Here is a 26,024-nt window from a genome sequence, read left to right as displayed (position 1 = left end):
AGCAGATCTATGTTTTGTTGAAGAGCCCAGAACTGGGCAGTGCTTGAATGGATAAAATAACACCCTCTCTCACCAAATCATCAGACTTTAATATATAACAAAACTAGGACAAGAACTTGTCTGATCCACTCAACATCTCATCAGCTCTCAGTGAAGGATTGGAAATGAATTGTTATGCTCTCTCTCCCTCCTCCAGTGTCTCTCTCTGATATGAAACTCACACACACAGACACACACATTAGTCATTTTACCCCTACTATATGTACATAACTAACTCAACTACCTCGCACCCCTGCACATCGACTCGGTACTAGTACTCCCTGTACATAGCCATGTTATTTTTTACCTGTTATTCACTGTGTAGTTAGTTATTCCTTGTGTCTCTATCTCTATATATTTTAAAATATATATATCTTTAGCTCTGCATTGTTGGAAAAGTAAGCATTTCACTGTTAGTACACCTGTTTTTTTACAAAGCATGTGGCAAATAACATTTGACTTGTAATTAGATACGTTTTTGGCATACATCTCCTTGTCCCTAATGTGGATAAAAAAAACATGTTTTTGTATCCTAAAAAAAATGAATACTGTGTGTAATGTTATTTAGTCCACCCACCAGCCGATTGAATCCAAGTGAAAGTTATGCTCCCTTATTGATTTCACTTGTTAAATCCACTTTAATCATTGTATATTAACGGGAGGAGACCGTTTATGGTAGTAGGTGACAGGAGCACCGGTTTTAGTGTGTCAAGAACTGCAACGCTGCTGGGTTTTTCATGCTCAACAGTTTCCCCTCTGTATGAAGAATGGTCCACCACCTGTGGGTGTCAACATGGGCCAGCATCACTGTGGAACGGTTTCGACACTTTGTAGAGTCAACTCCCTGACGAAGTGAGGCTGTTCTGAGGGGGGAAAGGAGGGAAGGGGTGCAACTCAATATTAGGACGATGTTCATGGTTTGTAGGCTCAGTGTATGTGGATCAGGCGGTCCATTCAAGGATACCCGATTGGCCGGTTGTTAATAAGACCGCCCCTGTGGTCACCTACTTCCGCTTCTGTGTCAATTCACACCGTTTTGTGGTCCTCCTGTCCTTTCAAATTAAGTCAAACGTTACCAGGTGTCCCAACGCTTCAGGTACAGTAATTGTATAACAGCATCTGACAGTTCTGTGAGTTTTGTGTATGGACTGTAATGCGCGCAAACTTTTGCTTCGTCTTCGTTTTTTTATGCTCGCTAGCTAGCTTTCCCCCCCCCCGGAGAGCTCTCGGACTAGCTTTCCAGCTAGCGTAGCTGGATATGAGCAAGCACCACAACACGTTAATAATTTGTTTGATTGTGTAGTTGATAGTAAGCTAGGAAGTACATACAGTGTTATAAAGGTTAACGTCGCATTGATCTAGCTAGCGAATATATTGTATACCTGCTAGCTAGCATACAACATGGCTAACTAGCCTCTCCCCCGAAACGTTGCGTTAACTAGGTTTCTTAACTAATGTATGCCTTGCATGTTAACTAATCACGAAAGTAAGATGGCTTGTATAAGATACATTTACCATTGTCTACAACCGACATCGCACTGACTTGTTTAGTGAATTCGAGTTGGAGCATGATAGACTACTCCCTCCAGTTGCCTGTCTGTGTCTATGCTGCGTCTCTGTCAACAAGATACTGAATCATATCTGCTAGTAGATAACACAGTATGGGAACGTTATTCTGACCCCTGTTGTTAACCTGGCTTTGTCTTCGATGCTGGAGACAAGCAGACCTGGGTTGATTATTTTAAATTCTTATATTTTGTTTAATTTGTCTATTTTCAAATAATGTGACTCCAATCAACTCATTCTATTGGCTTATTTGAAAGTATTTTCAAATTTCCTATGAATGGCCTACTGTTTGAGAGTATTTTCCAGTACTTTTTGGAAAATCCTTCCAAATTCTATTTTCAAATACCTGGGTTAAATGCATAGGAGTGTATTTGAGGATCGTCAAATGCATATTCAACTACTTGTCTTTTCAAATAAAACATCTGAATAATTCAATTGAAATGTATGTGAAAGTAATTGAGACATTTGAAATAGTGTTTTTAACCCGGGTCTGGACCCTAGCTTGCTTCATCGTAATTTGAAGTACCAGCATTTTGGCAGAAATCAAGCAATGACCGGGGTCATACAGATGTTGAACAGTGCGTATCCCCTTTCCATCTGTGATGCACAGTTAGAGTAAGGATGAAACCTTGTTGACAGATAATTTCCCATGGGCATAGCCTGCATAGTAAGCCTTGACTTTCTCCTGACAACCCAGTCAGGATGATAATTGCCCGCACCAGTCAATTAGCATCTATTTCAACCCAAGAATCTCCCAAAACATGGTGACTTACTAACACAACCTTCAGAGGCCATGCGTGTCAGCACTCTGCTGATCAATGAGGTTAATGCCTGGATGCAAGTCATTACCATTTTCGAGTATGAATGGAAAAGGCTCACACATGGTTGGTGCATAGGATATAGAGTTTTGGACTAGAACGCGTCTCTTGTTTGAGTTCAAGGGAGGGTGATGGTCCTCCCAGGTTTCAGGTGACACTACATTTTGTTGACTCACTAACTTTAACTTACTCAGTGGAGGTGTGTACCTGTAGTCAACAGCAGCAGTGTCCTGCCCTGCCTTGGGTTACCTTGTCATTGGTGTTAGAGAGGTTACATTCCTGAAGGCTTTCCTGAGGGGCGCCACGGTGGGACGTATTAACTCAATGTTTGTCTGAGTATTTGTCCTTTATAGTTTGCCAATGTAGACACATGCATGACGTGTGTTTGTGGTGCCTTTGTCTGTTAGTTTGAATCACAGAGTACCAGATAAAGCCCCACATTTCCTAGAACTGGAACAATGTAAACCCATGGCACTGTGCCTCACTATTAGTCAAAATCAAATATGTTTTTATTTGTCACATGCAGATGTTATTGTGGGTGTAGTGAAATGCTTGTGTTTCTAGCTCCAAAAGTAATACAGTAATATCTAACAATTCACAATATACACAACCTAAAAGTAAAATAATGGAATTAGGGAATATATAAATATTAGGATGAGCAATGTCAGTGGCATTGACTAAATACAGTAGAGTAGAATACAGTTGAAGTCTGAAGTTTACATACAATTCGTTTGGACTCATTAAATCTCGTTTTTCAACCACTCCACACATTTCTTGTTAACAAACTATATTTTTGGCAAGTCGGTTAGGACATCTACTTTGTGCATGACACAAGTAATTTTTCCAACAATTGTTTACAGACAGATTATTTCACTTATAATTCACTGTATCACAATTCCAGTGGGTCAGACGTTTACATACATTAAGTTGACTGTGCCTTTAAACAGCTTGGAAAATTCCAGAAAATTATGCTATTGCTTTAGAAGCTTCTGGTAGGCTAATTGACATGATTTGAGTCAATTGGAGGTGTACCTGTGGATGTATTTCAAGGCCTCCCTTTAAACTCAGTGCCTCTTTGCTTGACATCATGGGAAACTCAAAACAAATCAGCCAAGACCTCAGAAAAAAAATTGTAGACCTCCACAAGTCTGGTTCATCCTTGGGAGCAATTTCCAAATGCATGAAGGTACCATGTTCATCTGTACAAACAATAGTACTCAAGTATAAACACCATGGGACCAGGCAGCCGTCATACCGCTCAGGAAGGAGACGTGGCCTGTCTCCTAGAGATGAACGTACTTTGGTGCGAAAAGTTGGGGGGAGGCTTGCAAGCCGAAGAACACCATCCCAACCGTGAAGCACAGGGTGGCAGCATCATGTTGTGGGGGTGCTTTGCTGCAGGAGGGACTGGTGCACTTCACAAAATAGATGGCATCATGAGGAAATAAAGAAAATTATGTGGATATATTGAAGCAACATCAAGACATCAGTCAGGAAGTTAAAGCTTGGTCGCAAAATGTGTCTTCCAAAGCATACTTCCAAAGTTGTGGCAAAATGGCTTATGGACAACAAAGTCAAGGTATTGGAATGGCCATCACAAAGCCCTGACCTCAATCCTATAGAAATCCTATAGAAAATGTGTGGGCAGAACTGAAAAGCATGTGCAAGCAAGGAGGCCTACAAAATTCACCCAACTTATTGTGGAAGGCTACCCAAAACGTTTGATCCAAGTTAAACAATTTAAAGGCAATGCTACCAAATACTAATTGAGTGTATGTAAACTTCTGACCCACTGGGAATGTGATGAACGAAATTAAAGCTGAAATAAATAATGAATTGTATATTATTCTGACATTTCACATTCTTAAAATAAAATAAAGTGGTGATCCTAACTGACCTAAGAGAGGGAATGGGTGAACAGGGAGTACAGGAGGGGGCTGAGCACGCACCCTTGTGGGGCCCCTGTGTTGAGGATCAGCGAAGTGGAGGTGTTGTTTCCTACCTTCACCACCTGGGGGTGGCCCGTCAGGAAGTCCAGGAGCCAGTTGCACAGAGCGGGGTTCAAACCCAGGTCCCCAAGCTTAATGATAAGCTTGGAGGGTACTATGGTGTTGAACGCTGAGCTATAGTCAATGAACAGCATTCTTACATAGGTATTCCTCTTGTCCAGGTGGGATAGGGCAGTGGGCAGTGCGATGGTGATTGCGTCGTCTGTGGATCTATTTTGGCTGTAAGAAAATTGAAGTGGGTCTAGGGTGCAAGGTAGAGGTGATATGATCCTTACATAACTAGCCTTTCAAAGCACTTCAGTTACCTTTGCTTTTTTGGGTACAGTAACAATGGTGGACATCTTGAAGCAAGTGTGGACAGCAGACTGGGATAGGGAGAGATTAAATATGTCTGTAAACACTCCAGCCAGCTGGTCTGCGCAGGCGCTGAGGACGCAGCTAGGGATGCTGTCTGGGCCGGCAGCGTTGCGAGGGTTTACACGTTTAAATGTCTTACTCACGTTTTGCCACGGAGAAGGAGAGCTCAAAGTCCTTGGTAGCGGGCAGTGTCGGTGGCACTGTGTTATCCTCAAAGTGGGCGTAGAAGACGTTGTTGTCCGAGACGTGGCTGGTTTTCCCTTTGTTGTCTGTGATTTTCTGTAGACCCTGCCTCATGCGTACGGCTCTTGTCTGACCCTTTGAATTGCGTCTCCACTTGGTCTCTATGCTGACGTTTTGCCTGTTTGATTGCCTTATGGAGGGAATAACTACACTGTTTCTCCACTTTCAGTTTTGCACGAATTCTGCCATCTATCCACGGTTTATGGTTTGGGTAGGTTTTAATAGTCATAGTGGGTACAACATCCTCCTATAGACTTCCTGATCAACTCAGTCACCATATCGGTGTATTCGTTGATGTTATTCTTAGAGGCTACCCGGAACATATCCCAGTCCGCGTGATCAAAACAATCATGAAGCGTGGATTCTGATTGGTCAGACCAGTGTTGAATAGTCCTTAGCATGGTTACTTCCTGTTTTGAGTTTCTGCCTTTTTGGAAAGGAAGCCAAAATGGAGTTGTGGTCAGATTTGCCGAAGGGAGGGCGGTCGAGGACCTTGTAGTCGTTTTAAAAAGCTGAGTAGCAGTGGTCTAACGTTTTCTCAGAGCGAGTGCTACAGTCAATGTGTTGGAAGATCTTCGGTAGGGTTTTCCTCATTTGCTTTGTTAAAATCCCCAGCTACAATAAATGCGGCCTCAGGATATGTGGTACCTACCTATTTTTAACCCACTGTTTTCTCTATCCTGTCTTACTCTGAAGCCATGTGCTGTATGTCCTTTTCCAAGGTTGACTCACTGCTCGCACTATCAATCTCTCCCATTCTCTCTAATTTCCATGTGGATTAGCTTTTGTTGAAACTCAGGCTGACCTTTCCCCACTACAGCTGTCAATGGCATTTATTCATATATATTAGGGAAGCCAGGCCTTCACTATTCTCATCAAATCAATCTTTATTCATACAGCACATTTCAGACATGGAATGCAACACAATGTAGTATACAGGGGGAAAAAAACATTAAAACAACGGAGAAAAAAAAACGTTAATATTTATTACACAAACACGAGGATAAAAAAAACAAAAGAATGACTAAAAAGTTAACGACTTTTAAATATGTCCACAGTTTTGGCCCCACTCTGGTTCTCTGGCAGGCTATTCCAAAGGCTGGGGGCATAGTAACTTAAGGTTAAGGCTTCCAATCCGTCTCTTGGTCCTAGGCTTTGGGAGGTTAAAAAGAGAGTGCCAGAGGACCTGAGGGACATACTGGGTACACAACTTCAAAGCATGTCTGACATGTATTTGGGTGCACAATCGTGGGTTGACTTAAAAACCAATAGAAGATTCTTAAAATTAATTCTAAAACTCACAGGCAGCCAGTGCAGAGACCATAAAACCGGTGTATTGTGTGCTCTCCGTCTGTATGTTTTGCAGTTTACAAATTTACTTTCTTGGGTAGACCAGACATGAGCGCATTACAGTAGTCAAGCCTGCTTGTAATAAAAGCATGTTTTTCACACACACAAAAAAAAAGAACGTAGAAACAGTATCTTGCTGTGTTTTGTAAACGTAGTTCTAAAATGCTTCTTATTGTAATTTCTGCTTGGCTACAGTCACGGCTAGCTCCAAATCCAGAATTTTTAAAAGGACACATTTTGTGCTTGAGTTGCACTTCTCCACTCGGATGAGAAAATATTTGCCATCTTGATAAATCAGGTTCCCGCATTTGGTCTGCAGACAGCGGATTTTTTTTTCAGGTACTTTTCTCCGGTGTAGTTGTTTTTCCTGTAGCAAGTTAAAAGGCAAGATGAACTAAAAGCAAATCATTAGGAAATGTAGCTGGCTACATTCTTTCTATGATAAACATTTAGAAATCTGATGGCCATGTGTAGTTTGTGCAAAAAAAATGCTTGATTTTTCAAAGCTAATACGACCCCTTGGCATATGCTTGTCTCAAAGATTAAGCCGTGCTAGTCTACGTACACATGGCCGGTACATTGAAACTGTAAATTGTTCACCAGTTATGGTTCCTTTGATCACGCCAACATTCCTTGTCTAACTGTCAATTCTAGAGCTCGGCCTAATATTTAAGGAATATTTTATCTCATGGAACATGGGACCAACACTTTACATGTTGCATTTTATATTAATCTTACCCAAAACCCATGCAGAGTTCTCTCTGGCACCCCAGTCGCTTTTTGTGACTAAATAACCTCAAGCTGATCGTGTGCCCTTCAAGGCGGTGACGTCTCATTCTAATGTCTGCCCTATCAACATTAGATTTAACTTGACTTCCTGTGCCTACCATAGTGACCACAGGTACCGGGAAATCAGGGTTTCTTTTCTAGAAAGGGAGCCTGAGAAACGGCTACCATACCCAGGGATTAAGGCGGCAGGTGCATAAATTACCCACTCCCGACTCGGAAGTACTGTGTAAGAAAAAGAACAGATCAAGACTCTTTCGAGCTCAGCGGACAATTCCTTCGACCTCGTGGCTTGGTTTTTGCTCTGACATGCACTGTCAACTGTGGGACCTTATTTGAATTTACCACAGATTAACTCTAATGAAGTTGTAGAAACAGTTAATGGAGGATCAATGGAAACCGGATGCACCTGAACTCAATTTCAAGTCTCATTGCAAAGGGTCTGAATATTTATGTAAATAAGGTATTCCTTTAAAAAAAAATGTTTTATACATTTGCAAACATTCCTAAAAACCTGTTTTTGCATTGTCATTATGGGGTATTGTCTGTAGATTGAGGAAAACATGTAATTGAATCCATTTGAGAATAAGGCTGTAACGTATCTGGAAAAAGTCGAGGGGTCTGAATACTTTCCGAATGCACTGTGTATATAAGCAAGCATATCGAACACAAGCAAGACACAGGCTGTCAAAATGGCTACAACCACAGCAAAAGTTAACTTCAGTTTCGAATTGCAAAGTATAAAATGTTTTGGCCATATATGGACTACCCAATAGCGTGAGTACACACTGAAACTAGCCTATCATGTGAAAACTTGTTAAAGTTAGCTTTCCACACGCACAACCTCATTATCTCCTAATGGGGCTCCTGGGTGTGTTGGTCCTCTCCCCTTTGTCATTTTGCTCTCAGCTCACCCTTAAGAAGCCACTCTGCTTGCCAAAAGGGATTCTATTCAAATGAGCTAGGTCGTTGCTGTAGCTACCGTTTCTCACAGTCCATGACAGACCGACCAAGTCCTCACATGCACACAGAGGTGTGTTTGTGTGTGTCTCGCAGGGTAACATCTCTCCCCGGCTTGAGTTCTCTCTTCCCTTCCGGTCTCATCTCTGACTCCCACTGGCTTTGTATGTTGTTTACCAACCACACAGGACCGTATTAGGAGCACTATAGAGAATCTGGTAGCTGGTGTCTCCATTATTACCAGTGATGTAAAGTACTGAAGTAAAAATACTTGAAAGTACTACTTAAGTAGTTTTTTGGGGTATCTGTACTTTACGCTTTTATTTTGACTACTTTTACTTCACTACATTCCTAAACAAAATTATGTACTTTTTATGTATATATATATATATATTTTTATTTTTATTTTTTGTACATTTATTTGTGGCGCAGTGGTTAAGGGCGCTGTACTGCAGCGCCAGCTGTGCCACCAGAGGTTCGTGCCCAGGCTCTGTCGTAACCGGCAGTGACCGGGAGGTCCGTTGGGCGATGCACAATTGGCCTAGCGTCGTCCGGGTTAGGAAGGGTTTGTCCGGTAGGGATATCCTTGTCTCATCGCGCACCAGCGACTCCTGTGGCGGGCCGGGCGCAGTGCACGGTGTTTCCGCCGACACATTGGTGCGGCTGGCTTCCGGGTTGGATGCGCGCTGTGTTAAGAAGCAGTGCGGCTTGGTTGGGTTGTGTATCGGAGGACGCATGACTTTCAACCTTCGTCTCTTCCGAGCCCGTACGGGAGTTGTAGCGATGAGACAAGATAGTAGCTACTTACAATTGGATACCACGAAAAAGGGGTAAAATAAAAATATATATATTTAAAAAAGTATTCTTTTATTATTATTATTATATTTTTTTTTCCTTGACTACATCATCTTGTGCCTTATTGCTTAATTACAGGCTAGAACACTTTACCAATGCAAGAAGATACTAGTAGCTTCCAGCTTTGTAGGCTAGCTTTCCTCGTTAGCTTCCAGCTTTGTAGGCTAGCTTTCCTCGTTAGCTTCCAGCTTTGTAGGCTAGCTTTCCTCGTTAGCTTCCAGCTGAAGCTATCAATTCACTACACTGGTACTTTGTGATAATATGTTGACTTCAAAGCTGTTTGTCACCAAAAACTATAGTCATTGGAAAAAAAATTATGCATTCACTTCGTTTCCCTCGGCCTAGTCACGTTTATCCTGTCTCTCACTGTCTGTGTAAATGACGTGATTAGGTCCTAAAGAGAGAGACTTTTATGAAAGAGATTGCTTATTCTATGCAAATGTTGTTAAGTACAATAAAATAAGTCCCAAATGGAAAGAGAAGTGATTGTTTTTCATCAGTATGCCCATGAAATCAGCCAAAACAAAACTCACTGACTCAATGCGTGCACACACTCCTACTGAATATGCATTCACCTGACTAGACCTAGGCTACATCTTGATTTTCCCAGGTAATCAATAGATTTACCATTCAAATAAATTATTTACCGTTAGGTTGTTAAAAACAAAGTCAGATTTGATAGTTTAATTGACATCGATTTAAGGCAGCCCCCCGCAACCCTCTCATTCTTAGTGGTTGGGTTAAATGCGGTTGAACGCATTCAGTTGTACAACTGACTAGGTATCCCCTTTCCTTTACATTCTCAGAACAATGGACAAATTTCAAATGTAATGCTGACCTCAAAAGATCTGTCTGGATCAAGTGCCATTCTTTTTTTTTTTGCTGTGATGTTTTGATGGTATAGAGTATCATAATACTAAACCTGGTATCGGTATCGAAGTTAGTTCTGGTATCATGATATAGTATAGTTGGCAGTGGTCACGATCGGCAGCCTTTTAACACTAGGCTACAATATTTTTTTGTAGAATAGGAATCCGACACACACACACACACACACACACAGGAAGATTAACTTGGTCAAGAATGTTTGTTCGGAAAGAATGTGCCTAACTGCTTTATACTAACAAATAGGCTAGTCCTATCACACTTGACTTGAGCCATTCAACATTAGTTTTATTTGAAAGAAAATAGCCCAAACTAATAAATTGAATAAACTAGCAAATTGAATAAGTAAAACAAATTAATTAAATAGCTCAGGTCTTAAAAGAGCAGCTCCTCTCCCACAACAAGTGGTATTTTTTACCCCATAACATGTGCAGATCGCAGTGGCTCGTTTTCAGAAAGCAAATATGCCCGTTTGTCATAAAATTATATTTTTACACATTTGTTTTGATGAAAGGGGACCGACCCCCTGACAATCGTTTTAAGATAATTAAATGTGTGAAATTTGAATTTGTTGTTTAGGAACGAAACTCTTTAAATATGTCGGATCCGGTCGGTATTTCACATTTTCACGCAGACCCGAGGTCGGTGGTCACTGAGCGGGAACCAACCTGGGATCTAACCTGAGGGTCAACTACAGAATTTCGAGCCAAACTTCCAAGGGTCAAGGATGGGTTTAGCAGTGGGAGATCGGTTACTTCTCAGAAATTTTACTCAATAATTGGTCACTGTCTGCGGACTTTAGCCCTCCTCACCTTTTAGTTCAAGCATAGATGGGCAAAACCATACATTTAATTTGACACGTGATTGTGCGTTGTCATAAGTTGCCTGAACTTTCTTGTCTGAGGTGAGGTGACTGCAACACTTTTTAGTACTTAAATCAAATGTGCTGCCTATCCTGTTACAGCACAAAGGCCTGAATCTGTAGGCCATGCAAACCACCTGAGATCAAAGTATCCTCCAAGCTCAAGTCCTAGGGCCCTTTGGCCTGTAGGAGCAGACAGTTTTTGTAGCTTCTTATTATATTTGTAGCTACTTTCTTCAGCTGTTACCTGCAGATTAGTAATCTGTACAGCTGCCATTTCTTCCATGTCCTTCCTACGAGCCGCTTTGTTTTCTCCTCCGTTCTTCTCCCGTCTGCTCCGCGTACACATGCGTGCTTTTCTGAAGGAAGGGCAGCATCACAACTTTGTTCATTTGCACAATTTCTCTCTTTCGGTAGCTACTAGCTATGCTTGTGTAACTTAATGATCTGGATTTGCCTGTCTTTGCAATTTTAGTTACACTTTTAGCTAAATGCTAACGAGCAAAATTGATTTCACTATTTGTTTGTGCTAATTTTGTTAGCATTCTGGTAATTGAGGCCCAATGGGTGTTTCTTGCGTTTTAGCGCCCCCTATGCCGTTTAATACTGTAAATCCTGGGATGAGAGAAGGGCGATATGGCCCAAGCCTAGTCGATAACACTTATTGTGAATGTACGTGATGTTTTGGGATGCACCACTCCCTTTACTTTAGGTGCTAGTTTCTCTCATGCAGGTGTAACCCTGTCATATTTGCTATATTTCTGTGAAAATGAGAAGCTGGAGGCGAGAGTGCTGTTCGGGTAAGAACTGTGTGTGCAGTCCCCTGTCTGTGTGTGCAGTCCCCTGTCTGTGTGTGCAGTCCCCTGTCTGTGTGTGTGCAGTCCCCTGTCTGTGTGTGTGCAGTCCCCTGTCTGTGTGTGTGCAGTCCCCTGTCTGTGTGTGTGCAGTCCTGTGTGTGTGCAGTCCTCATGTCTACCACTTATGCTACTGACCACCTTTCCTTCTCAATTCATTGTTAACTACAAAGTAGCCTATGCCTACCTGGCAGAATGATACAATGATTATTTGCATCAATCCAGTGGCCATTTGTTTTGCAAACTCACCAGCCACTGTGGCAGGTAGATTTAAAAATCTACAAGTGGAGTTGGGCAAAAAATGGAATTGCCCTTCGCAGTCCTTGGATCATGCACATCTCATAAGACACATTTAGAACTTTTATTATGCAGAAATGTACATTTAAAAAAATGACCGTCAAATACCGCCATACACACTTTCATATGGCGTGGACCACAGGGCCTACACCACAGGGCCTACACCAACACGGCTCCTCCTCGCTTGTTGATCGTTGGTACAGTCCAAAATTCCCCAGTGAGTGTGTTTTTTTGAGGCATTCCCTGAGAACAGTCAGTCACCCACCCTAGTCTTCCTGCACTCCAATCACCACCCAGAGAAACCTCATGGAGGGGAGGGGCTACCAGAACTTGTTTTTGTCTTCCTTTGCAAATCATTTTGCTACGGCGTGCACTAATGAATACAATCCTGAACTGTTTATAGTATGTGTCCAGCAGGTTTGCTGTGTGAGCTGCTGCCTGTTCTGACGTGGTGGTTGCGGAGGAGGAAGGTGCCGTGCCAGAGACCAGTGAGGCCCGCTATAGGGACCATGTTCTAGAGGCTCACCTCCCTCTCCGATAGCACCTGGAGGTCCGGCTTTGACCCTGTACAATGAACAACGATGATGAATTCTACGACGCCGTAACAGGTGGGTGTCCCTGTCCGCACGGGGGGGGGGTGTACATAATAGAATGACTTACCAGACCTTCAGAGGTAACCACAAACCTGTAGGACGCACACAGAGGGAGAGAACATTGACAGTGTTACTCAGCATTTTTTTTTTTTGTCACAATTATCAGGGTCCTTCAACGTGGAAGTTCTGAAACGGGAGAAGTTACATGTTTCAGCAACGTTCTCAAATACATTTTTTTTTGGGGGGGGGGGGGGGGGGGGGGGGGCTTTTGGTGTTTTGGAACGTTGCTCTGACAACTGTCATGGTCAGGACTCAGGAGGTAGAGGTGTGTCTTTGTACTGTACTTCACGCTGTGGCACAGTGCCACACAATATGCTGTAACCTGAGCAGCTTAACTGACAGCTTCAATAACGCAGCGGTCTATTCAGCGTCCATGATTTTGGCTTTGCCATCAGCAGCAGCGGGGATGTGTGAGGGAGAGGGGATGGAAACGGCGTGCAAGGTGAATGTGGGGTGAACTGCGGAGCGCACGCTGTGTCGTCACGTTATTGTTCCTGTCCATCTCGTATCAAATCAATTTGATTTATAAAGCCCTTACATCAGCTGATGTCTCAGTGCTATACAGAAGCCCAGCCGAAAACACCAAACAGCAAGCAACGCAGGTGTAGAAGGACCCTTATCAATCCCAGATCACATGGCTAGAGGTGTTCCGGTTGACTCGGGGCCCCAATGATTTATTTTAAAATGTTAACGGGGCACCACACCTTTTCTCTTTTCCACGCCTACGATGCTTAGTTCAGCGTCAGACAGTGGCTGTCATGTCACAATGTGTATCACGTCCATATTGCAATATCAGTTCTGCGGCTCCCCCTCATGTAGTCATTGCTTTGACCTGTAGCCGAATTGCAAGACTGTCTACTTTATTATTATCCGAGCATATTATATAATTTCTATATTAGGTAACCTTGTCAGGCAAGGTGAGTTGTGTGCTGTATAGCCTTTCCCTAATTTGTGGCCGACCGTTTCATGTGTGTTAGGCTTGGACTCTGATGAGTCGTATGAAGGCGCGTCGGAGGCCAGTTTTAAAGACGCAGGGGTGTACGACGTCACCCCGAGGAGCAATGGCTCCACGTCACCGGAGAACGGAATCAGGAAGCGCAGGTACACTCCGATTCCTGCCGTGTCCTCTCCTCCCGAGGCTTCTCTCTGTTTCTTTCTCTCTGTCGTCTCTCTCTTGCTTTCTGTCGCTGTCGACACTCTCTTTCTTCACCTTAGTCTCTCTCCCTCTCACCCCTTCCACATTGTTAATAGCTTTAACCCTGGTAGAAGACTGGCCAGTTCTCATACTCCTCTTAACTCTAACCCAGTCAGTCCACATGACGACACCCAACAGGTCAGCCTCTACCATCGCACACTGTATTACTGATAGTCATCATAGGGATACTCTCCTTCCCCCGGATTCTCTGCTAGACACTAATGTGTTATCTCTCTGTGTGTGTTTTTGACTTTTTCCTCCTGACGTCTTTCAGGACAATGCTACCTGCCCCAATGTTCTCCAGGAACAACTTCAGTGTGTGGGACATTCTGAAGAAATGCATTGGACTGGTAAGGGCTACAGACCATATGTAAAGGGCCACTTTTAGACCGTGACTTTCTCTGGGTCTCTACTATGCCAGTGAGTTTGATTTCATCCCACTTGTGTGAAAGTATTTTGCGTTCTAATCTTGCTCATTTTCTCTGTGTGTGTGTAGGAGCTGTCCAAGATCACAATGCCCATCGTGTTCAACGAGCCCCTGAGCTTCCTCCAGCGGATCACAGAGTACATGGAGCACACATACCTCATCAACAAAGCCTGCTTGCTGTCCGACTCCATAGAGCGCATGCAGGTGAGAGGGCATTCTACGGCATTAAAAAGCAAATTGAAATTGAAATACCTATTAAAATTTGGCTAAAACTAATTGAATATGTCATTGAACCAATTGCACTTTATGGCAGCGAGGTGTGGGGTCCACTTGCAAAACAAGATTTCATCAAATGGGACAGACACCCCATTGAAACCCTGCATGCAGAGTTCTGTAAGATACTCCTAAATGTCCAGAGGAAAACTACAAACAATGCATGCAGGGCATAATTAGGCCAATATCCACTAATAATACAAACTCAAAAAAGAGCAATTAAGTTTTGGAAACATCTAAAATACAGTGACCCCCCTCTCATATCATTACCAAGCCCTGCAATACCAAGAGCTGGGGCTGAGTTCACAAACCTGTTCTACTAACACACTGAAGCCTCAGGACCAGAACATCCAATCAATCAGGATAAACCAAATTACAACACAGTCAAAACAAAACTATATTGCTTATTGGGAAACACAAGCACAAAGCAAAACGCAGTGCTATCTGACCCTAAATCGACAGTACACTGTGGCTAAATATTTGACCATGGTTACAGGCTCAGTGAGCACAGCCTTGCCATTGAGAAGGGTAAGACACAGGAAAACCTGGCTCCCTGTAGAGGAAAGGCTGTGCAACCACTGCACAACAGCAGAACCTGAGACGGAGCTGCATTTCCTGACAAAATGTAAAAAATATAAAACAATTAGTCTCATTTTCCCAAATTTGAAACCCTTATTCAAGGTTTCAAAGACCTCTCTGATGAGGATAGGCTACCCGTCCTGTTGGGGGAAGACGCAGAGAGCTGTGGGTTGGCAGCGCAGTACATTGCTGCCTGCCATAAGTTGAGGGACAGTGTCTGACAGACCAATCAACCTGCACATGTACTCTACTGTATGCCTATTGTTATTGTTGAATGTATGGTTATTTTGACCCTTGGTTATTGTTGTTACTGTTGTCCCGTTGACAATTTAGATTCTCATTTTAATTTATTTTTTATATTGTAAATATCCAAAATAAGCTTTGGCAATATGTACATTGTTACGTCATGCCAATAAAGCGAATTGAATTGAAAATTGACTGAATGTAGCTGGATCACAACTAGACTGTGTGTGTGTGAGCCAGTGAATCCTGTGGCTGACTCCTCCCCTCCGTTCTTCCCAGGCGGTAGCTGCTTTTGCCGTGTCGGCCGTAGCGTCACAGTGGGACAGGACTGGAAAGCCCTTCAACCCTCTGCTAGGAGAGACCTACGAACTAACGCGGTGAGGGGACAGGGCTGCAACGCTCCCATACAAAGTGACACAGAGAGGAGTTGTAAAAAGCTGTGTAGCCCTGGACAGTTCCTTCCTGTCTTTGACTAGACTGCACACGTTATTGGCCTTTTTAATAGGACGTCTTTACCTGCCTTCAAGCATGAATTTAACAACACTTGTTTTCCTCTGCTGACCTTATTTTCAGTAGGCTATGATAACAACCTTTCTCCTTTTCACTTCTTCTCCTGCCTACTTCCTCTCCTGCCTACCCCCCCCCCAGCGAGGACCAGGGCTACAGGCTGATCTCGGAGCAGGTCAGCCACCACCCCCCTGTCAGTGCCTTCCATGCTGAGAGCCTGGTCGGGGACTTTGTCTTCCATGGCTCCATCTACCCCAAACTCAAGTTCTGGGGCAAGAGTGTGGAGGCTGAGCCCAAGGGAACTATCACACTAGAACTCCTCAAGTGAGTCAAATGTGGGTGGGCGGGCGGGCGGGCGGTAGGGGGTGTGTTTTATATTTTTATCTATACCTGGTCATAGGGTTTTGTTTGGTTGTTTTCTCAGTGCTTTGTCAAAGCCAGTACCGCTTCAGCTTCTGTAATCCTATTTTTCTTTACAAAGTCTCTCTTGTTGTGTGTGAGTCCATTGCACTGAGGCTGTGTTTGCTCCTCCTCTCCCCAGGCACGGTGAGGTCTATACGTGGACCAACCCTTTCTGCTGTGTACACAATGTCATCCTGGGCAAACTGTGGATCGAGCAGTATGGCACTGTAGAAATCCTCAACCACAGGTGAGTAAAGGACTGGATATTATAGTTTATCTTATTTTACCTTCAATTACTGGTTTGGAAGCATACAGATGTGTATATATCCACCACTTTCAGCATAGCGGACTTAGGGGTTAGTCTTACCTTCCATTTAAGTCAAATGTTCACTTCGTCATGCATTGACGTCAATGGGAAACCAAGTGAAAATGTGTTTTAAGTGGTAGTTAGGATTCACCCTTTAATTTGTAAAGACAGTAGTTGAGCCATAATGGTATGGAGTGAAGACTGTCGTTGAGCCATAATGGTATGGAGTGAAGACTGTCGTTGAGCCATAATGGTATGGAGTGAAGACTGTCGTTGAGCCATAATGGCATGGAGTGAAGACTGTCGTTGAGCCATAATGGTATGGAGTGAAGACTGTCGTTGAGCCATAATGGCATGGTTTGTCTGTTCTCCTCATTGTTCTCATTCCTTTCTGTCCTGAGCAGTACTGGAGATAAGTGTGTGCTGAACTTCAAGCCGTGTGGCATGTTTGGGAAGGAGCTGCACAGGGTGGAGGGCTACATTCAAGATAAGAGGTATGTGGAGGTATTGGCATCATTCTGATAAACTGACTACGGCTTTCTTCTCTGGTCCAGAATTCACTGATCCAGTTGTCAGTGTTTTGGTGACACTTTTGCCCGTGTCGTGTTCAGTAAGGTTTCTAAATGTTTTCTCCCTGCTAAACACGTCCCTGGTGGGTATAATAAATAATATCTTCCATTTAGGAGACTCCAAAGCGACTTAGTCATGCGTGCATCTATTTTACGAATGGGTGGCCCTGGGAATCAACCCACATTCCTGGGGTTGAAAGTGCCATGCTCTACCAACTGAGCCGTACAGGACAAACAATGATAGCACAGTGTCATTCTCTGTCAGTACAGCAGTATTTGGTTGCTGACGTCTCCTCCCATCTCTGTCCCTGGCAGTAAGAAGAAGCTTTGTGTGATCTATGGGAAGTGGACCGAGTGCATGTGGAGCGTGGACCCCCAGACGTACGAGTCCAACAAGAAGGCTGAGAAGAAGGCAGACTCTAAGAAACAGAAGAGTCCGGTGAGTGGGCATCTCACAACATGGAGCAAATGAGATGTGTTTTTTACATTTATTTTAGCAGGAAAGATGTAACAAGTCATACATGTCAAAAATGGGAAACCAGTGGGAAAAAAACAAAGACACACACACACCTACACGCATACATACATGTACACGCATCAACACCTCAGAATCCAGATAATTCATTTCAGAATACTAACGTAGAGCTTGCTTTACATCTCGCACACAGTATAGCTTGGTCGCCCCCAGTGGTCCACCTCCCTGCAAGTTATTTTCAAAGCAGATTGAGCCGAATAGTCTTTTTTTTTTTTTATTACCCTGAAGAAGGCACAGGGATGCCGAAACGTCGGTGGTTTCTTACTCAATCAATTACTGGGAGGTTATAGATATGGAGTGTGCGGCTCTTTTTGTTTTCATATCTTGTGTTTTATTGTTTGACACATTGTAAATAGGCCTATACAACATTTAACTTTTCTTGATATAACTCTCCTCTGATTTTGATTTCCTGATGATTCTGGCAGCATGCCATGACGTTATGTCAAGGGAAAAAGAAAAGTTCCTTGTGTATTTAGAGAAATAAAAGTGAATTGATGCCAAATTAGCCCGTAACTCCACCGGACAACAACATAGGCCTAGGACTATATACCCTTTTAAAATGTGTCATTTCATAACTTTAGCACCAGATTATATTGTGAATAGGGCCTGGCGTCATATCGAGTTAATTCAAATGTATTTAGTAGCGCGGATTTCCAAATGCATGTATTGCAAGTATCTAGTTTTTGGTTTGTTTTCATGAGTGCTTATGTCCGCTTGTTCTCATGTCTTTTTGGTCTCGTCTCCTTCGCGCTTTCCGTGCTTTGCAGTATGCACCTTCCAGGACACAACAGAGATCGCCCCTCTGCGGTTATCAGCGACCGGTTTTGTCCAACAGAATCGGTCCTATGGACACCGAAACACATTGAGACATTATTTGACTGTAACAGAGGAGAACTTAACCTTTCTAAAGCCCTCTTTGTCTTGACTCCCAAAATTACGCACAGAGCAGACTACTAAACGGGAGTAAAAATCAATTGCTTCTAACCGAAAGTCACCTTAAACTGAAAACCAATATCGATATGGTCATTAACGTGGTTCTTCAATAATTATGCAGAATACTTGCCAGGTGAATAACAGCTAAAGTGCGGGGAAAACGTGTTTGCAAAGAAAGTTTTGGCGTCCCATTCATTGCGTCGGTGAAGACAGTTGTGCCGTGATCCACGTTGGATCTAATATCCCTAGTAAATTGATGTTGATTATGTGTTGTCTGCTTGTCACACCTGTGAACAGCATGCTAGCCTGTCCACTTTGTTTAGATGTTGAGATCGAGTGGTCTACCTACCTGGATAAGAATATGCTTATTTCTCAGAATGAGAACGAGTTGTCAATTCGTCATATAAATGCTTTTTAAGCTCATGATACATTTATAAAAACACAGACTAAACAGCTAGCACATATCACTTTGTGGCTAAAATGCGGCTAGCCTTAGGCTACTTGGCACCGTAATGTTGTGCCAACAGAAACCGAGCGTTTTTCCAGAATCTTGTCTCACCCTAACCCGGTCGACGCTGGGCCAATTGTGCGCCGCCCTATGGGAGACTCCTGGTCACGTCCGGTTGTGACAATCTGTCATCGAACCCGGGTCCCCCCCCCTTAATGTATTGACATTAACAAAATTGGCAGATTATTATCGATGACTTATCAACAGCGGAAACAAGTTGTCCACCTCAGAAAATCCTCGCCGGTACCCTAGTTTCTAGAAAGACCCATATCCTCTAGCACTTAGCCATCCCGGATCCGGGATCGTGAATACAGACTCAAGCTCATTACCATAACGCAACGTTAACTATTCATGAAAATTGCAAATGAAATGAAATAAATATGCCATCTCTCAAGCTTAGCCTTTTGTAAACAACACTGTCATCTCAGATTTTCAAAATATGCTTCTCAACCATAGGAAAACAATAATTTGTGTAACAGTAGCTAGCTAGCGTAGCATTTAGCGTTAGCATTAGCATCCAGCAGGCAACATTTCAACAAAAAACAAGAAAAGCCTTCAAATAAAATAATTTACCTTTGAAGAACTTCGGATGTTTTCAATGAGGAGACTCTCAGTTAGATAGCAAATGCTCAGTTTTTCCAAAAAGATTCTTTGTGTATTAGAAATAGCTCCGTTTTGTACATCACATTTGGCTACCAAAAAAAACGCGAACTTTTTTCCAAATTAACTCCATAATATCGACTGAAAACATGGCAAACGTTGTTTAGAATCAATCCTCAAGGTGTTTTTCACATATCTCTTCGATGATATATCGTTCGTGGAAGCCTGGTTTCTCCTCTCTATCAAATGGAAAAATACTTGCACCTGGCGTTGCGCACCAATTTCGACGCAGGACACCAGGCGGACACTTGGAAAATGTAGTCTCTTATGGTCAATCTTCCAATGATATGCCTACAAATACGTCACAATGCTGCCGACATCTTGGGGGAACGACAGAAGGTCTAAGCTTATTCCTGTCGCATTCACAGCCATATAAGGAGACATTAGAAAACAGAGCTTCAGAAATTCTGCTCATTTCCTGTTTGACGTTTCATCTTGGTTTCGCCTGTAGAATGAGTTCTGGGGCACTCACAGACAATATCTTTGCAGATTCTGAAACTTCAGAGTGTTTTCTTTCCAAAACTGTCAATAATATGCATAGTCGAGCATCTTTTCGTGACAAAATATTGCGCTTAAAACGGGAACGTTTTTTATCCAATAATGAAATAGCGCCCCCATAGACTCAACTGGATATAGTAAACCAGTGAGAACAGTATGTTATATGTTCATTTCAGTATTCTGTTTGTAGTAGACATGGTATACTCATGGTACACGAAGTAAACATCCCTTAAGTAATTTCTGATGTTTTTTGTTGTTGCTTTTATTCACGAGGAAAAATACACATTTCATTTGGTTTTGAAAAAAGGGCTATTTATATCAGACGTGTGTCTGCGACCGCCTGTGTGTACCGGTGTGGTCTGTGTGTACCGGTGTGGTCTGTGTGTACCGGTGTGGTCTGTGTACCTGTACACAGGAGGAGCCTGAGGGGGTCGACGGCGACGATGCAGACAACATGCCTGAGGTCCTGGAGACGGTAGCTGTGATCCCTGGCAGCACCCTGCTGTGGAGGATATCGTCACGACCCCAACACTCTGCTCAGGTAACGCACACCGGCGCGTAAACAAAGAAACGTGTACATTCACATGCTCGTACACACATACAAGTTGAGCGTATATGTTTCTTATGCAGGTCCCTAGTGGCCAATAGATCAATTACCTGTGATCACCTAGGCACAGGTGTGTCTAGGATATTTCATTGCTTTGTCCTCCACACACTGATGAAGGCCTAAGCCGATGCCCGTTGGTGTATTTTAATGACTTGGCCCATAAATAAAGGCTTTGAAATCTTTCAAACCCACACGAGTGCCTGGACTATAATTTTGCCTTTTTCTTTTCAATTACTATTCCCTTCCAAGAGCACCTGTGGTTGTTCTGGAATACCTGAAGCACTCCTACTTAAGTTTATACACACACACACACACGCACATCGATTTTGATGGTGTTAATTCTGTAGGATTTTGTTTTTCCAGATGTATAACTTCACTAACTTTGCCATGTCGCTGAATGAGCTGGAGCCTGGTATGCAGGCCACCCTGGCCCCCACAGACTGCCGCCTGCGGCCCGACATCAGAGCCATGGAGAACGGAGATATGGGTAATAGTCTTTCTGCTACATCCCCACACTTGCTAGACGAGGCTGCCCTCTAGCATTCCCTTTGGGTGGTGCATTCACATGTCCTATTTGTTTTCAGATTCCTTTCTGTTCTTAGTGTGTGTGTGTGTGTGTGTGGGGTGGCGGGGTTAAAATCCATTGACAGTAAAATATCCACATAGCCAAAGTATTAGTCTGGTTTATTGAACTTATGGTTGTGTCAGTTTTTAATTACAGAATAATACAGTGGTCAGGAGGGCCATGTATCAAATGAGTAATAGAAGATCCTATGTTCTTGTTTGTGCAGATCAGGCCAGTCGAGAGAAGGCGAGGCTGGAGGAGAAACAGAGGTCGGCGCAGAAAGACCGTTCCAAGGACGAGGAGGAATGGTCCACTCGGTGAGAACTTGGGTGTCCTCACATTTTAAGATTAACATTTTTTTCATAAAATACTTGCATAATAATAAGGTATACAGTGGTGTGTATGTATGTGTGTGTATGTATGTATGTGTGTATGTATGTGTGTGTGTATATATATGTATATATATGTATGTGTGTGTGTGTGTGTGTGTGTGTGTGTGTATATATGTATATATATGTATATATGTATATATATGTATATGTATATATGTATATATATGTATGTATGTATATATATATAATATTTTTTTTTTATTTTTTTAAGTAAACCATAATTGTGTTTTATTGTGTCTTCCAGATGGTTCCAGTCAGGTACAAACCCCTACACGTCCTCTCAGGACTGGCTCTACAAAGGGGGCTACTTTGATAGGAAATACTCTGACCTTCCTGATATCTACTGATCCAGGGGGGAGGTTCTATGAACACCTGCTGAACCAACCCCCCCCCCCTGGCACGCCCCTGTTCTAAGCACCACACGGTCTCCCGTTGGAACTCTGAAGCGGTGATAGCCTCTCCTTGTACAACACATGCGTCTGTGTTAGCACAACCCTCTCCTCCCCAGTCTCCTGACAGTGATGAAAGGGAACGGTCAACGGTGAAATCAGGGATGTGAATGCTCCTTTGACTGATAACGGGTTCTTTGGGACATGTTGGTGGCAGCACAGGCGGAAGCAGACATGAACAGATACTGTGAGTCTGGAGGAGACTGTTTAGTTCTTGAACAGGAGTGCATTGTGGGTACCCCTCCCTATCAGACCTGGGTTGAGTACCTATTTCAAATATTCAAAATACTTGAGCTTGATTTAAATTGTTTGGCATGTGGAGTTTGCACTTTCGGATTGATTTCATTGGTTCCGTTGCGCCTGACAAGCTAAACAAAGCACACCTGGAGTATTCCACCCAGGTCTGGCTGTCCCCTATATACGTCCAGAGGACAAGCTTCTCATCACTGTAATGTAACCTGTATGTATAGATAAGAATGATCATGTGACCATATATGCCAATCACACACATCTAGCCACATTGGCCACTGCTCAGTCTGTGAATACAGCCCCTGATTTGGGCAGTCGGCTAGTAATTCCCCCATCACAAAATATTCCTTTTGTTACTCTTCTGCATGGCTTTTGGCTAGCTAGCTAACAGTGTTAGCTACCCCTGGCTCTGTGGCGGTGGACCTACCGTACGTTTGGCCCGGCTGCTGTTGTTTACCTAGTCAGTCAATTTAGAGTGTTCTCGTAATCACGAGTAAGAAAATAACAATGAGCGTTACTAAGATTATAAGAAGAGTATAATAGGTACCAGAGGAGGCTGGTGTGGGAGCTATAGGAGGAAGAGCTCATTGTAATGGCTGGAATGGAATTATTGGAACGGTATCAAACGCGTCGAGCATATGGAAATCACGTTTGACTCCATCCCAGACATTACAATGAGCCCGTTCTCCTATAGCCCCTCCCACTAGCCTCCACTACGGTGTGTGTGAGTGTGTGTATGAATGACCGTAGTGATTTGTACAGAATCTTAAGCCATATGGTTCCTTTTAACTACAGGTTTAACTGGCAAGGGTGGTTTGCTGTGCGTGCAGTCATTTGGCTATGAATAAATGAATTGATAATTGTTACCTCAAGAACTAAATAATAGTTATCGCCAGAGCATGACAAAGCATTTTTCATGTAAGATATACATGTATGTAAATACCTACTTTTTTTTATAAACATAGCTAGCTAATCATCATAAATCTGTCCAACCAGCTCAAAGTGAATTTGGAATTGAATGGAATTATAGCCTATATGAAGTAGAAGTCATTGCGTAATATTACCAGCTTCCCTTGTAAGCATATTGTTGCCTTCCTCGTGTTAGGAACTCTTTGTGGCTTTAAACCACATACTCTCACATCACCAATCTCTTTCACAATGACGAGCCATTATGTGTAAGTTCTTATTTATAAGAGACTGTGGCATTTAATCTTTTTTTTTTTTTTTTTTTACAGAAATAGTCACACTCATGCAATATACGATAGGGGTATATATTTATTTTGGGGGGGGATTCATGTGCAGTTAATTGTACTGCGGTGAACATTTAGCCTTGTAGATTAGATCTGCATGCATGAATCAAAGTGTAAACCAACGCGTTTCTTCTCTGGAGGACTTTCAAAGCAGCAGACGACTCTCTAGTGTCTGTCTAGTAAAACATGTCATGTTGACCTTTGGGAATGCTCTTCATGCGAGTCCAAACGGAATCTCTTGACGTTATACGATATTGAAATGTAGGGGGATTTAGTTTGGATTTACCATGTTACACTGTGCATTTGAAACGACTGTCAAAATCTATGCAACCAACCAATAGCGCTTAGTGTCTCTGTATACCTTTTACATGTATAATAATACACATAAATACTTTAGTTTTGTCACCGGCAGGCAAACCCACATTTAGATGACTGTATTGGCAGCTTCCTTGACTGTAGATGAGCCCATCTCATAAGTGATTGTGTCCATTTGGTTTGTGGATCACCATGGTAGAGTCTCTAAGTAAAGAGTGTAAAGATGACTTGACAGTTTAGAGCAATTTGATCTTGACGGAGTATTTGTGCCTCTCTCGCCTCAGTTTGCTACTTTTTTTTTTTTTTTAATTTTTATTTTAGCCCGACACGTCACAAAATTACGTCTATTGCTTTAACAACTGTCTTTTTTGTTGTTGTGGAATTGCTGGTGGTTTGAGAAATGGGCAACGGAATGTGGCAAAAAGATACGGCAAACCAAGAAGCCTTGCGTTGTGTCTTAGGTTGATTGATACGTTTTTTTCCATGGTTATACTTAGTGCCTAAATTTAAGTAAGCCAATTTTCTGAACCCTTTTTTTTTTATTAGATTTTTTTTAACCTGCATTTCATTTAATATTTAAGGTGTTTTTAGGTTTATCAGATGAGTTTTTGGCCCATTGACTTTATTTTTGTCCATAACACTTTGAAATGTTTAGGTCAGAAGAAGTGTCCGTTTTTTTTCACCGTGTGTACAGGAAATGTATGTAAAACTGATCACTACTTCGAGTTGTGTCCACACACTTCATCACATTTCATCAAATTCTAATTTGTTAACTAGCAACTTTAAGACTAATGCACCAACATTAAAAAAAAGTAGATTTTAACTTGCTTTGTGTGGTGTTTAATTGTGTGAGAGTACCTTATACACTGACATTCCTAATGATTTGTACACTCTGTTTTTCCATGACATACAGTGCCTTGCGAAAGTATTCGGCCCCCTTGAACTTTGCGACCTTTTGCCACATTTCAGGCTTCAAACATAAAGATATAAAACTGTATTTTTTTTGTGAAGAATCAACAACAAGTGGGACACAATCATGAAGTGGAACGACATTTATTGGATATTTCAAACTTTTTTAACAAATCAAAAACTGAAAAATTGGGCGTGCAAAATTATTCAGCCCCCCCTTAAGTTAATACTTTGTAGCGCCACCTTTTGCTGCGATTACAGCTGTAAGTCGCTTGGGGTATGTCTCTATCAGTTTTGCACATCGAGAGACACATCACCAACAGATCCTTGATGAAAACCTGATCTAGAGTGCTTGGGATCTCAGACTGGGGTGACGGTTCACCTTCCAAGAGGACCACGGCCAATAAGCACACAGCCAAGACAACTCAGGAGTGGCTTCGGGACAAGTCTCTGAATGTCCTTGAGTGGCCCAGCCAGAGCCCGGACTTGAACCTGATCGAACATCTCTGGAGAGACCTGAAAATAGCTGTGCAGCGACGCTCCCCATCCAACCTGACAGAGCTTGAGAGGATCTGCAGAGAAGAATGGGAGAAACTCCCCAAATGCAGGTGTGCCAAGCTTATAGCGTCATATCCAAGAAGACTCGAGGCCGTAATCGCTGCCAAAGGTGCTTCAACAAAGTACTGAGTAAAGGGTCTGAATACTTATGTAAATGTGATATTTCAGGTTTCTATACATCTGGAAACCTATTTTTGCTTTGTCATCATGGGGTATGGTGTAGATACTTTTTTTCTATGCTTTTCAATTTAATTCATTTTAGAATAAGGCTGTAATGTAACAAAGTGAAGGGGTCTGAATACTTTATGAATACACTGCATTTAGCATATATTGTGGGTTTAGCAAAATGCTTGTGTTCCTAGCTCCAATAGTGCAGTAATATCGAACAATTCACAACAATGCATGCATCTAAAAAGTAAAATAATTTAATTTAGAAATATTAGGACGAGCAATGTCATAGTCCAGAATATAAATATAAAGGTGGTATATCTGAACAATAGTATATGTACAGCAATAGTTAAATAGGATAGGTCGGTATGTAAACATTATTAAAGTGATCA

At 42.5% G+C, this 26,024-nt stretch overlaps 1 protein-coding gene across 1 annotated transcript; it reads left to right on the top strand.

The window, feature by feature from the left end:
• The first annotated feature begins 1,029 nt into the window (after positions 1-1,029).
• Positions 1,030-24,820, top strand: LOC139416361 (oxysterol-binding protein-related protein 2-like). The gene is made up of 14 exons (XM_071164896.1): positions 1,030-1,135; positions 12,299-12,489; positions 13,512-13,635; positions 14,004-14,079; positions 14,226-14,360; positions 15,531-15,628; positions 15,900-16,082; positions 16,300-16,407; positions 16,872-16,961; positions 17,352-17,475; positions 20,586-20,711; positions 21,141-21,264; positions 21,569-21,659; positions 21,979-24,820. Exons 2-14 carry the CDS (start codon positions 12,453-12,455, stop codon positions 22,079-22,081), a joined length of 1,419 nt encoding a protein of 472 aa, XP_071020997.1. The 5' UTR covers positions 1,030-1,135; positions 12,299-12,452; the 3' UTR covers positions 22,082-24,820.
• The last annotated feature ends 1,204 nt before the right edge of the window (positions 24,821-26,024 follow it).

Source organism: Oncorhynchus clarkii, chromosome 9 (genome assembly GCF_045791955.1).
Source record: "Oncorhynchus clarkii lewisi isolate Uvic-CL-2024 chromosome 9, UVic_Ocla_1.0, whole genome shotgun sequence".
NCBI classification, from domain to species: domain Eukaryota; kingdom Metazoa; phylum Chordata; class Actinopteri; order Salmoniformes; family Salmonidae; genus Oncorhynchus; species Oncorhynchus clarkii.
Note: the sequence above shows the minus strand (reverse complement) of the source record. Positions and strands in the feature narration are given on the sequence as shown.

Excerpts from the sequence above, each read along its gene's own strand:
- LOC139416361 (XM_071164896.1), top strand. The coding sequence starts at position 12,453 with ATGAACAACGATGATGAATTCTACGACGCCGTAACAG. Across the intron at positions 20,712-21,140 it reads GACCCCAACACTCTGCTCAG|ATGTATAACTTCACTAACTT; the intron begins GTAACGCACACC and ends TTGTTTTTCCAG. Across the intron at positions 21,265-21,568 it reads CATGGAGAACGGAGATATGG|ATCAGGCCAGTCGAGAGAAG; the intron begins GTAATAGTCTTT and ends TTGTTTGTGCAG.